This window comes from Sphaeramia orbicularis, chromosome 12 (assembly GCF_902148855.1).
Source record: "Sphaeramia orbicularis chromosome 12, fSphaOr1.1, whole genome shotgun sequence".
Lineage (NCBI taxonomy): Eukaryota > Metazoa > Chordata > Actinopteri > Kurtiformes > Apogonidae > Sphaeramia > Sphaeramia orbicularis.
This window is the reverse complement of record NC_043968.1, coordinates 80,309,311-80,321,714: the sequence shown is the minus strand read 5'-3', so window position 1 is coordinate 80,321,714 and position 12,404 is coordinate 80,309,311. Positions and strand designations below refer to the sequence as shown.

The 12,404-nt window shown below is 37.1% G+C and overlaps 1 protein-coding gene across 1 annotated transcript in view; it reads left to right on the top strand.

Annotated features, from left to right (window-relative positions):
* Window positions 1-12,404, top strand: part of LOC115429602 (voltage-dependent N-type calcium channel subunit alpha-1B-like) — a 469,655-nt gene that overhangs the window by 298,827 nt on the left and 158,424 nt on the right. Inside the window, exons 22-24 of the mRNA XM_030149195.1 lie at window positions 5,650-6,396; window positions 7,646-7,851; window positions 10,208-10,337. Coding sequence (XP_030005055.1) covers window positions 5,650-6,396; window positions 7,646-7,851; window positions 10,208-10,337 — 1,083 coding nt within the window. The remainder of the gene's footprint in view (window positions 1-5,649; window positions 6,397-7,645; window positions 7,852-10,207; window positions 10,338-12,404) is intronic.

The following is a 12,404-nucleotide window of genomic DNA, read 5'->3' as shown; positions in this document are numbered from 1 at the left end:
ATCTATAAATTATGTCAACTCCAAACTTTTCTCTATGATTTAGTGTGGGAAAAAAAAAAAAAAAAGGAAAATGACATCATGAAAATGCTTATGTCTACAAACTATCCTTTAAAAAATGTGAATAACATGAACAATCATGAGTGCAATTTTCAGTATATTTATTTTTTATATTATTATTGTCAGTCGTCTTGTTTAAGATTTGGTATAATTTTTTTTTTTTAAATTGTATCTTTATTTGGAATGAACAGGTAAATTATCAATAATTTATACTTCCTCCCATTCCTTTCCGATTGTGCAAATGAAGTCATGTATATGTAGAAGTTTTTTTTTTTTTCTTCTTACTTCTTACTACCTGTTTTATTTCTAAGGACTAAGTAAGATTACTTTGTCTTGTTGCATATTCAAAATAAACTAAACTAAAAAAGAAAAAATCACCAGGAGATCGACATTGGTCAAAAAAAAGACACAAATGTCATTCCAGTGTTTGTTGAGTCCAGGTTGTCATTATTTATAGCTTGTTATGAGTTCAAAATAGGGCTTTATGTGACCTCTGAACTAAAATGATTGATTGTTAATATCTTCAGTGTAATTTTTGCATTTCACAAATTCATCCCTGGGCTGGATTGGACCCTTTGGCGGACCGGTTTTGGCCCACGGGTCGTATGTTTGACACCCCTGGTTTAGACAAACAGTATGGGAAAAACCTTCACACGTGTCAGATGGAAATACACAGACTTCCAAAATCTTCAGTTTTGTGTTGATTCTTTGTCATATCTGTAGACATTTCCATCTGTCAGGCTGCAGACGTCGTCCTACTGTTCTGTTTTCTCTCACCGGGGTGGGGGGGGAAGCAGCGTTTTCTTTCATAATGACGGCCGTTAACTCGGAGCACGTCGGCCTGCCTGCATCATCCACACGACTCCAGTCAAACAGTGTTCAAAAAAAAATGCTCTGTGTCAGTTCATTTGCATGGCAGAATGGTGAGGGTTAAACACACATTATTCGCAAAATATCAGGTCCGATGATATTTTGACTCCTGGAAAAGAGGATATAAAGACAAACAAACACATTTCATATCATGTTTTAATGTCAAAAGAATAATAAGCATAGAAATAACAGTATAATAAACAGCATTATGTGCATTATTGAAACCTATAAACAGTTTATATGCTCTTTTATCACTATATCCCTTTATTCTTTCTGCCAGTTGCTGCCTCTGACATCTATTTACAATCACATTCTTCATTAGGGCTGTGTATCGGCAAGAATCTGGCGATACCATACAAATCACAATACTAGGATCACAATACGATATATCACAATATATCATGATACTGTTAAAAAGGCAATTTTTTGTTTGTTTCTTTTTTTAAAATGATTATTTCCTGGAAGAATTGAATTATACCACAAATATGCACAAACACTAAACACATTTTTATTTGATCACATCAAGATCTAATGCAGTGGTTTCCAACCTTTTTTGGCTCGTGACCCCATTTTAACATCACAAATTTCTGGCGACCCCAGACATTCAAAACTGAGACATTTTTTTGCTAAAATTAATTTGTTTTTGATCATGTAATAGTTTGTTGTAATATGTTGCAACTAAACATTAATTTTAGACTACATTTAAGCTATATAATGTATATAATGCACCTTTGTAAAATGTTTATAAGGAAAAGTGTGTGGTGTTTTAATTATAATGACATATATTGAATTATTAAAACAGTTTTTATTGGTATTTTTTTTTATCAATTACTAGAAATTCCAGGCAACCCCACGTGGGGTCCTGACCCCAAGGTTGAAAACACTGATCTAATGCTATATCATAAAATTTTCCTCTGTTGAAACTTTAATTATATTTTCCAGTTTATATTACAGTTTCAGATCCTGTTCAAATGTTCATATTAGTTCAGAACTAACATCAGAACATTATTTTTGTGCGATACCAACAAAGGAACTAACATCTGCCTCTCAGACAGAAAAAAGTGCTTTTAGGATGCTTCAAATAAATATTATTTAATAAAACATTGTTAAATAATAATAAAAAAGGTATCAGCAATAAAGAAAAACAAAAATGAACCTCCGCCATATCTGAATTTGAATAAACATCTAAAAATATCGATACAGTACTTTTTAATATCGATACAATATCATGAAATGAAATATTAGAGAAACAACAAGGATGATGGGTGTCAAACTCATTTTAGTTCAATATGATCAGAAAAGGGTCAGACCAGTAAAATAATAACATAATAACCTATAAATAATGTCCACTCTGTACTTTTCTCTAAGTTTTAGAGTGAAAAAAAGTCAAATTACATTATCAAAATGTTTACATCTACAAACTATCCTTTAAAATAATGTGAATAACATGAACAAACTGAAATTTCTAAAGAAAAATTAATGCAGTTTTAACAATATTCTGCCTCAGTTTGTTATTTACACATGAGCATTATTACAACTTACAGATCACAGTGGATCTACTAATACACAAAACATTTAATAACAGGCAGAATATTGTTAAAACTACACTTATTTTTCTTAAGACATTTCAGGTTATTAATGTTTTTTGTACAATGGTGCTTTGTTTAGTGTAAATACAGTAAAATGACATGAAAATATGTACATTTACAAAGAGAAAAATGTGGAGTTTGGGTATTTATAGGTTATTATGATAATATTTTACTGGTCGGATCCACCTGAGATTGAAAAAGGCTGAATGTGGAACCTGAACGTGGGGCTGAATGTTTGACACCCATGATCTACAACATGTCAAACCGATAATAATAATATTCTCACAGGTTAAAACCCCGACTCTGAATGAATTAAATATGACATAAATGAGGATATAAGGAATAAACTCTGGATTTGTGAAAAGCTTTGATTTCCCAGACTTTATTATTTTATTATTTTTTAAGGATGCTGTCGACATATTTGACAAAACCAGATTTCCTTATGAACTTTTTTTTTTTTAGTTTTAGTTTTAGTTTTTAATCTGTTCCAGTCTGTAAAAATCCTGCTTTATGTCAGTCATGAATAGAAGAAAACTCCCAGGAGCCTCACCTTGACCCCATCAGGGAAGCAGCTGTAAAAATGTACATTCACAGAAGAATAATTTCAATAATAATAATAATAAAAAAAAACTTCTATATGATCTTAAAATATCTAAAAAAAAATAGAATAAGGTGAAAAAGCTGCACCTTTAAATAGTTCTTGCTGTCATGTACAACGTCAGTTCAGAAGATGTTCATGCACTTTCATTTATTCTTCAAATATTTTCACTATTTTGCTGAAATAGAGGCTGAATACACGGTACATTTTGTCAAACCATTTTCTGTAGCCATCCATTCTTCTGTTTAACTTTCCCAAAAGCTCAGGGACCGACTCCAGATCTTCATCATGAGCACTAACTGGAGAATTAACCCTTTTAAACTGGATTTTCTTCTTCACTTTGAATAGAAACATGCCCTGAAATGGTTAGGATTGAAGGGGCACATGTCCGCCACCTATTGGTGGGAGGTGGGAACAAGATTTGTAACTATCTGGAGTTATTATGGTCTGTTTCAGTCAGTTATGTTGGTTGTTGCAATTATGCGACTTTAGTGCTTAAAGGGTTATGACTTATGACTTTGACAAATGGAGAAAATTTAATGGCGACCACATTAAACCTTCACCTTGGATTAAACAAAAACAACACTATAGAATTACTTCAACATTGTAGAAATTATTATTATTGTTATTTTAATCCATTTTATTATCCTCATAGGACAATTCAGTCTTTGCAGTTTGTCCTTTCTGATTCACAAAGTGTAGCGGCTGTACTTGTGCGTTGTGAATAACACGATCCTCTCTTTCTTTGCCGTTTATTCTGGCGGAAAACACAACATCACTTTCACACAGGAAGACTGCACGGCAAAACTGCTGCTTTCTCAGTAACAAAGTAAATACAAAGTAAATAAAATGCATACCTGGCAGAAAACACAACATCACTTTCACACTGTCAAGATTAAAAACAAAAAACAAAAACAAAAAAACCAGTTAGCTAACACTGTTCAGACCATGAACATACATAAAGAACGTTGCCATTCAAAAAACATGCTCAACCGACAGGGAGCCACAAACACAACTGTACAAAATAATCATTCAGATATGAAATTAAAAAAAATAAAATGTAAAATAATGACAGGACTAACATGCATGTAGTCACCAGCACAGGGAAACTGCCGCTGTCTCCCTGGGGTGCACGAGCCTAGTTTGCAGGGGTGTGGTGTTTAATGTCCCTAAAATAAAATTGTAATTAACACAATAAAACAGTGTGAGATGGCAAGTGGAATGCTAGACTATATACATTAACTCCATTACAGAAGCACCTAGCATTAGCAATAGCAATTAGCATATTAGCAGTGAGCTGCCTCTGAATGCGTTCAGGGACCAACTCCACATCTTCATCATGAACACTAACAGGAGAATGAACAATAACAATAATGGATTAGATTTATATAGCGCTTTTCTATGAACACATACTCAAAGCGCACACAGTGGATCCATTATTCATTCATTCTCACATCCTCCCTCTGGTGGTGCTAAACTACATCTGTAGCCACAGCTGCCCTGGGGCAGACTGACAGAAGCGTGGCCTACGGCCCCTCCCACCACCACCGAACATTCACACACATTCATACACCAGTGTGAGTAGCAGCACTGGAGGCAAGGGGGGTGAAGAGTCTTGCCCAAGGACACAACAGCACATGGACAGAGCGGGATTCGAACTGCCAACCCTTCGGTTATTGGATGACCCACTCTACCAACTGAGCCATGGCCGCCCCAGAATGAACCCTATGTAAACCTGTGTTTGATGGAAACCAGAGGACCTGGACTAAAACCAAATAGAACAAGGGATCTTCAAGGGATCCCATTATTTTATATTTTAGATGTGAGGTTATAGATCAGTGTTTTTCAGCCTTGGAGTCAGGACCCCATGTGGGGTCGCCTGGAGTTTAAATGGGGCCACCTGAAATTTTTAGTAATTGATTAAAAAAAAAAAGTTACTAATAAAAAAATATGTTTTAATGGTTCAATATATATGTCATAATTAAAACACCACACACTTTTCTTAATTAAAAATAAAAATTGGTGCAGTATATACATTATATAGCCTAAATGTCATCTAAAATTAATATTTATTTGCAACATAGTAACAAACTATTAAATGACCAAAAATTAATTTATTTTAGCAAAAAGTGTCTCTGTTTTGAAAGTGTGGGGTCACCAGAAATTTGTGATGTTAAAATCAGGTCACAAGCCAAAAAAGGTTTGGAAACCACTGTTACAGACGCTCCAAACACTAACTTAAACCATTACACACACACTTGTCGTCGTCCTGCTTGGATCTCCAGGTTGTAAAGTACCTGATCATGGTAAGTGGAAGCTTTACCATGGGGAACATTTGTGCTGATGCATCCATAGATCACACCTGACGAGTCCAGTGTCGGAGCTTTAATCCTGAGTGGAGGACGGTTTGGCTATGGATGAAACTGGACGCTCATGTTCATCCGATCTCAGCAAACCAGCTTCAGTGTGCACGGGTTCTGTTGTTGTTGTTGTTGTTGTTGTTGGTAATCACATGCCGTTTCCTGTGGGTTCCAGTAAGGAGCAGCAGAGATCCGCTAAGACCATGTCGGTGTGGGAGCACAGGACCAATCAGCTTCGGAGACACAACATGAGGGCGAGCAGCGAGGCCCTGTTCAACGAGCTGGACCCTGAGGAACGCCTCCGCATGACCTCCGCCCTCCACCTGCACCCCGACATGAAGACCCACATGGACCGGCCTCTGGTGGTGGAATCCAGGAACGGAGACAACACCTGCCACTCTTCAGAGGAGGCGGGGGACCCTCAGCAAGATGGGGTGGGGGTGGGGGACAACTTCCACACGCACTCCAGGAAGCATCACCGCCACCGCAACGGGGACGGCAGGGAGGGCGGGGACGGCCGAGGAGGAGGAGGAGGGAGGCATCACACCCACCACAGCCGGAGCAGAGACCAGGAGACCAAAGAGAGGAGGGGGGGGGACAGAAGCCACAGCCGGGACGCAGGGGGGGGACAGGGACACAGGCATCACCACCAGGCCGGGTCCCCCGAAGAACGAGGCGACGAGCCCACGCATCGCCATCACCACTCCCATCGCACGTCCAAGGAGGGGAACGGGGTACTGGCAAACGGGTCACGGGGAGACCACAGAGGGAGGGGGGGTGGAGGAGGAGGAGGGGGAGGGGCAGGAGGGGGAGTGGACAGTAACGGAGAGAGGAAGGCACGATGCTCTCGGATGTTGAGGGCTCAGTCTACGCTGGACGGAGACGACTGTAAAAAGAACAAAAATGGAACCAAAGCTCTGAGGTAAGAAAGGATCAGACACAGTTATATTATTATTAACCTCACATAGAATAGAATAGAGTAGAGTAGAGTAGAACAGAATAGAGTAGATAGAATAGAGTAGAGTAGAACAGAATAGAGTAGATAGAATAGAATAGAGTAGAATAGAGTAGAGTAGAGTAGAACAGAATAGAGTAGATAGAATAGAGTAGAGTAGAACAGAATAGAGTAGATAGAATAGAATAGAGTAGAATAGAGTAGAGTAGAGTAGAACAGAATAGAGTAGATAGAATAGAGTAGAGTAGAACAGAATAGAGTAGATAGAATAGAGTAGAGTAGAGTAGAACAGAATAGAGTAGATAGAATAGAATAGAGTAGAGTAGAACAGAATAGAGTAGATAGAATAGAATAGAGTAGAGTAGAATAGAGTAGAGTAGAACAGAATAGAGTAGATAGAGTAGAGTAGAATAGAGTAGAGTAGAACAGAATAGAGTAGAGTACAACAGAATAGAGTAGATAGAATAGAGTAGAATAGAGTAGAGTAGAATAGAGTAGAGTAGAACAGAATAGAGTAGATAGAATAGAATAGAATAGAGTAGAGTAGAACAGAATAGAGTAGATAGAATAGAATAGAGTAGAGTAGAACAGAATAGAGTAGATAGAATAGAATAGAGTAGAGTAGAACAGAATAGAGTAGATAGAATAGAATAGAGTAGAGTAGAACAGAATAGAGTAGATAGAATAGAATAGAATAGAATAGAGTAGAGTAGAATAGAGTAAAGTAGAGTAGAACAGAATAGAGTAGATAGAATAGAGTAGAATAGAGTAGAGTAGAGTAGAACAGAATAGAGTAGATAGAATAGAACAGAGTAGAACAAAATAGAGTAGATAGAATAGAGCAGAGTAGAATAGAGTAGAATAGAATAGAGTAGTAGAATAGAGTAGACTAGAATAGAGTAGAGTAGAGTAGCATCTGCCAAATGCATAACTGTAACTTTCACCATAGAATAGAACAGAACAGAGTGGGCTTTATTGTCATTCCACATGTTGTCCAGTTAAATTCCAGGGTTCTAGTCCAGTGTTGTGTTAGTCCTTTTCCTCAGGTCCAGCTCCGGGTTCATCTTGTGCTTCTACTTTAACTGGTTCCAGTGGTAGTTGTAGTTTTCCTCCCAGGAGGGCACAGAAAACTTGCTGTTATGGATCTAATTTGGCAGAAACGGTTGGAGGCGCAGTATAATGATGCCTGTGATAAGAGCGTCATGTCCTTCCCCAGGGAGAGGCATCCAGACGCCGAGGACGACGGCCTGGCCTCCAGCCCCGTGCAGCCTTTAAGGACCAGCCTGAGTGTGGGAGAAAAGCAAGAGGACGCCGACAACCAGAAGAACTCCACCAGAGCCAGCCAGGCCGGACTCAACAGCAACGCCATCCACATCCCTGTCACCATCACCGCCCCGCCGGGAGAAACCACCATCATACCCAGTCAGTCCCATTTCACAGCCAGTCACTGTTTTTTTTTTGTTCATAGTGTTTTTATTATATATCTAGTCACAGAAAAGCATAACAGTCAGTGTTTTTTGTTTTTTAACCCAAACCCATGAACATTCCTGCCCTGTTGCACCAAAAAAAAAAAACTAAAAAGATAATTGACAATAATAATAAAAATAGTAAATAAATAAATAAGGAACTCAGGTATTAGTCACAGACTCATGTTAATAAGACTACAGTGGAATAAGTGATGGATCTGCCTCTTTTATGTGATTCAGAACAGGTTGCCAGGGACTGAAAAACTTACTGGCACATCCTCTTATAGAATATCAGATTTTTTTCCAATGTTAAATGATGTAAAAGATCCAGAAACCAAGATTCAAATGTTGGAGGTTTATCTTTCCATTTAAGTAGTATTAGTCTACGAGCTAGAAGAGTGATGAAGGCAATTAGATTTTTAGATTTTTGGTTAAAAGAATGCGATGTAATGCTAAATATTGCAGTTGTTGCCTCAGGTTCAGTATGAGACCCTGTTCCATCAGAAAGAAATTTAAATATAGACTGCCAAAAGTTTTTTCAGTTTGGAACAAAACCAGAACACGAATCACTGTTTTTGATCAATGTATTTTTATTCATTTTCAGTTTTTCAAACAGACAAAAAGTAAGACAAACACTGAGACATATAACAGAGGAATAAGACGCCACAAAAAAATAAAATAAAATGAATAAAATAAATTAAATTAAAAGGTTCCACTATGTAATTACCCAGTCACTTTGTACACAGAACACATTAACCAGAGTCGAGGTGCATTGTCAGTAGGGATGGGAATCGAGAACCGGTTCTTTTTGAGAACCGGATCTCAGTAGCTCGATTCCTTGGAGTCGTTTGCCTGCCTGCTTAACGATTCTGCTTATCAGTTCTGCCTTCGTTGCACATGTGCGATGACATCACGCGTACACTACATTGTTTTAGTCAGAACGTAGCCAACATGGCGTTGAGGCAGAAACGGTCTAAACAGACGACACCAGGTCCACTGGAACACTGCCAAAGCTTCCATGTCTTCAAAAGGGTGGAATCCCTCCAATATGTTCAAACATTTGTCCACAGCATGTGAATCATTTACAGGAATGTCACGTATTTGATTCACTACTTAGTGACGCTTATGAATGTAGCGGCAGAGTGAACACCAGGCCGTCATCTGGGCCCAGTTCCAGTTCCGGTGCGGGAAACAAACATCGTACCCCGTCAAATACAAGTTTCTGAAGGTAGGGGAAAGGAAATGAGGTGCACAACAACGGGAGACGAGCAGAGTCGAACCAGTTCCATGTAGTGGAAATGCGGCAATAGAGGAATTAGTAAAGAGTCTTTAGTTTCACTTTCACTGCCCCCCCCCCCAAACCGGGCCTGGCGTCATCTGTTATTATTATTTGTCCATACTGTATGTTATATTTTCTGTGCAGAGGTGGAAATATAAAAGACAGTTAATGCAAACACACCTGTTTGTACTCTTTTATTCTCTCACCCAATGAGAATCGATAAGGAATCAGATCAATAAGCAAAATCAATAATGGAATCGTAATCATAAAATTCTTATGGATTCCCATCTCTAGCTGCAGTAGTCAAATAATCAGGTTACAGCTCAAAATTGTACTTTGGTATCACTAAATGAATCTGAATCAATCAATTAATACTGAATCAAATCGATATTGAATTGAATCATGATTAATCGATTCAGAACCTTATGAATCGAAATGGAATCGATTAAGAAAATTGTCCATGATACCCAGCCCTAGAGACGGGACTATTCCTAAAGTGTAGGTACTAAATTGGCCAGTTTAAAACGTTGACATTTGTCAGAATCATGCCCACACACACACACACACACACACACACACACACACACACACTGAGCCCTTCCAGTATTATGATATAGATTATTATTTACAAGAATTCACTGCTAAAACACTGCTAAAAGTGATACAAATCTTCCATGTCTCTCTCACTGACTGCACTCTGCTGCTCTCTGCTTGGTCCACTTCCACCCCTCCCCCTCAGCCAATGAAGACCTCTACCCTAATGTGTTCGATTTCATATATAAACAGCTCCTTATGCTAAATTGTGGCGGCGGAGACACAATGGTCCATAAAGGGTTGAAGTCATTTCCACCCATGTTCATGTTGATGTTCGTGTTCGTGTTCGTGTTCATGTTCGTGTTCGTGTTCAGACGAGTACGAGCCTCCTCACATGCACACGAACCATCTGCTTCTAGTGTTGATCGAAAATATGTCGCTCGTAACTAATTTTCGTGCGTCTTTGAGCTAAATGAGCGTATTTATTTTTCCACCCCAGTGAACAACATCGACTGTGACAACTTCCAGCTCAGCGAGGAGAAGAAAGATCTGGAGGACGAGGAGGCGGCTAATGGGCCCCGGCAGATCCTCCCCTACAGCTCCATGTTCGTCTTCGGCCAAACTAACCCGTAAGCCCCGCCCCGGAGGAGACGTGGGATCAGAGCGATTGGTCGGGTTCATTTCAGAGGAGAGGCGCCGGGTTTTATGGGTCATTTAAGAACATTTGAAAGTGTAGTTACACACACACAACAATGCACTGTATCACCTCTAATGCATCTGAGAGGTTTAAAATGTGGGCAAAAGTATGTGGACACGTTGAATTCAGGTGTTTCTTTTCTAACAGGGGTCTGGAATACAAAACAAGAATGACTAATCTCAGAATATAGTTTTATATTATGGGATAAATATCATTACATTGGTTTGTTTGTTTTTAATTTATATTTGCTTTTAAAATGCCTCAAAGATGGTTTTAATGTAATTTTTCTCAGCATTGATTGTTTTTTTTTGTTTGTTTTTTTATCCATGACTTTGATTTTAAATGTCCTACCTCTAAATTTTGGATATTTTTTATGTTCTGACTGTAAATAATATGTGTTAACAAGATGTTTATACACTATATGGACAAAAATACTGAGACACATCATGTCTACAGCTGTAAGATGTCCTGTTTATACTGATTTGAGATAAAAAGTCAATATTTCCTCAGTTTGTTGATTATTTGTTCTTTTTGTTGATTATTTTGTTCTTGTTACTCATTTTCTTGACTGTTTTGTTCATATTGTTGATTGTTTTGTTCTTTTTACTCATTTTGTTGATTATTTTGTTCTTTCTGTTGATTATTTTGTTCTTTTTACTCATTCTGTTGATAATTTTGTTCTTTTTGTTGATTATTTTGTTCTTTTCATTGATTATTTTGTTCTTTTTATGGATTATTTTGTTGATTATTTTGTTCTTTTTGTTAATTATTTTCTTTTTCCCCATTTTGTTGATTATTTTGTTCCTATTGTAGATTATTTCGTTCTTTTTACTCATTTTGTTGATTATTTTGTTCTTTTTTAGATTATTTTGTTGATTATTTCGTTCTTTTTACTCATTTTGTTGATTTTGATCTTTTAATGGATTATTTTGGTCTTTTTGTTGATTGTTTTGTTTTTACTCATTTTGTTGATTATTTTGTTCTTTTCGTTGATTATTTTGTTCTTTTTGTGGATTATTTTGTTGCTTTTACTCATTTTGTTGATTATTTTGGTCACTGTTATTGAATTTATTAATTATTTTTTTCATGATTGAGCATGAACAGGACATCTTACAGCTGTAGCCATGATGTGTCCCAATATTTATGTCCATAGAGTTTATAAACATCAATATTTCCTTATAGTTTAATGGGAGATTTTTCTTCCTCAGTGAGATGTGAAGACAGTAGATGGTTAGTTGTGGGAAAAAATATGTATATATTATTTACAGTCAGAGCATGAAAAATATTTTAGAAATTTAGAGGAAGAACATTTAAAATCATAGTCATGGATTAAAAAAAAACATCTCTGAGGCATTTTAGAAGCAAAGATAACAATTTAAACCAAACTAACCAATGTTTTCAGATTTATATCAATATAAAAGTATATTATGACATTTGTTATTGTTTTGTATCCCAGACCCCTGTTAGAAAAGAAACACCTGAATTCAACATGTCCACATACTTTTGTCCATATAGTAAATCTATAGATGTCATCATTATCATTATCTTTGCTTATGCATGTATTATTATTGTTATTATTATTATTATTATTATTATTATTATTATTATTATTATTATTATTAGTTTTACATGTGGGGTTGTATAAGGCTGTAGTAAACCACTCAGCTCTTATTAATGGAGCAAAAATGCCTTAAATTTTGATGTGATTTCTGTAGGCTTCACATACCAACTCACGTAGGAGTGCAAGTTTCTATGACAACTCCTTGAACAAATCCAGAGCACAGCAGTGCATTCTCAACCTCCACTGAGGACTTTTCAATACACAGGTTCAGGGTTTCCTAGATTTCTGGGGTGTTCAGTTGATGTAGTTGTAGCCATGACCTCCTGTCGTGTAATATTTGACTATTATTGTCACTGTATTTTTTTACTAAACGGCTCAAGAACAAACTGACGGTAAGTGCAATATCCTCAAGTAAGCTGCTAAAATAATAACAATAAT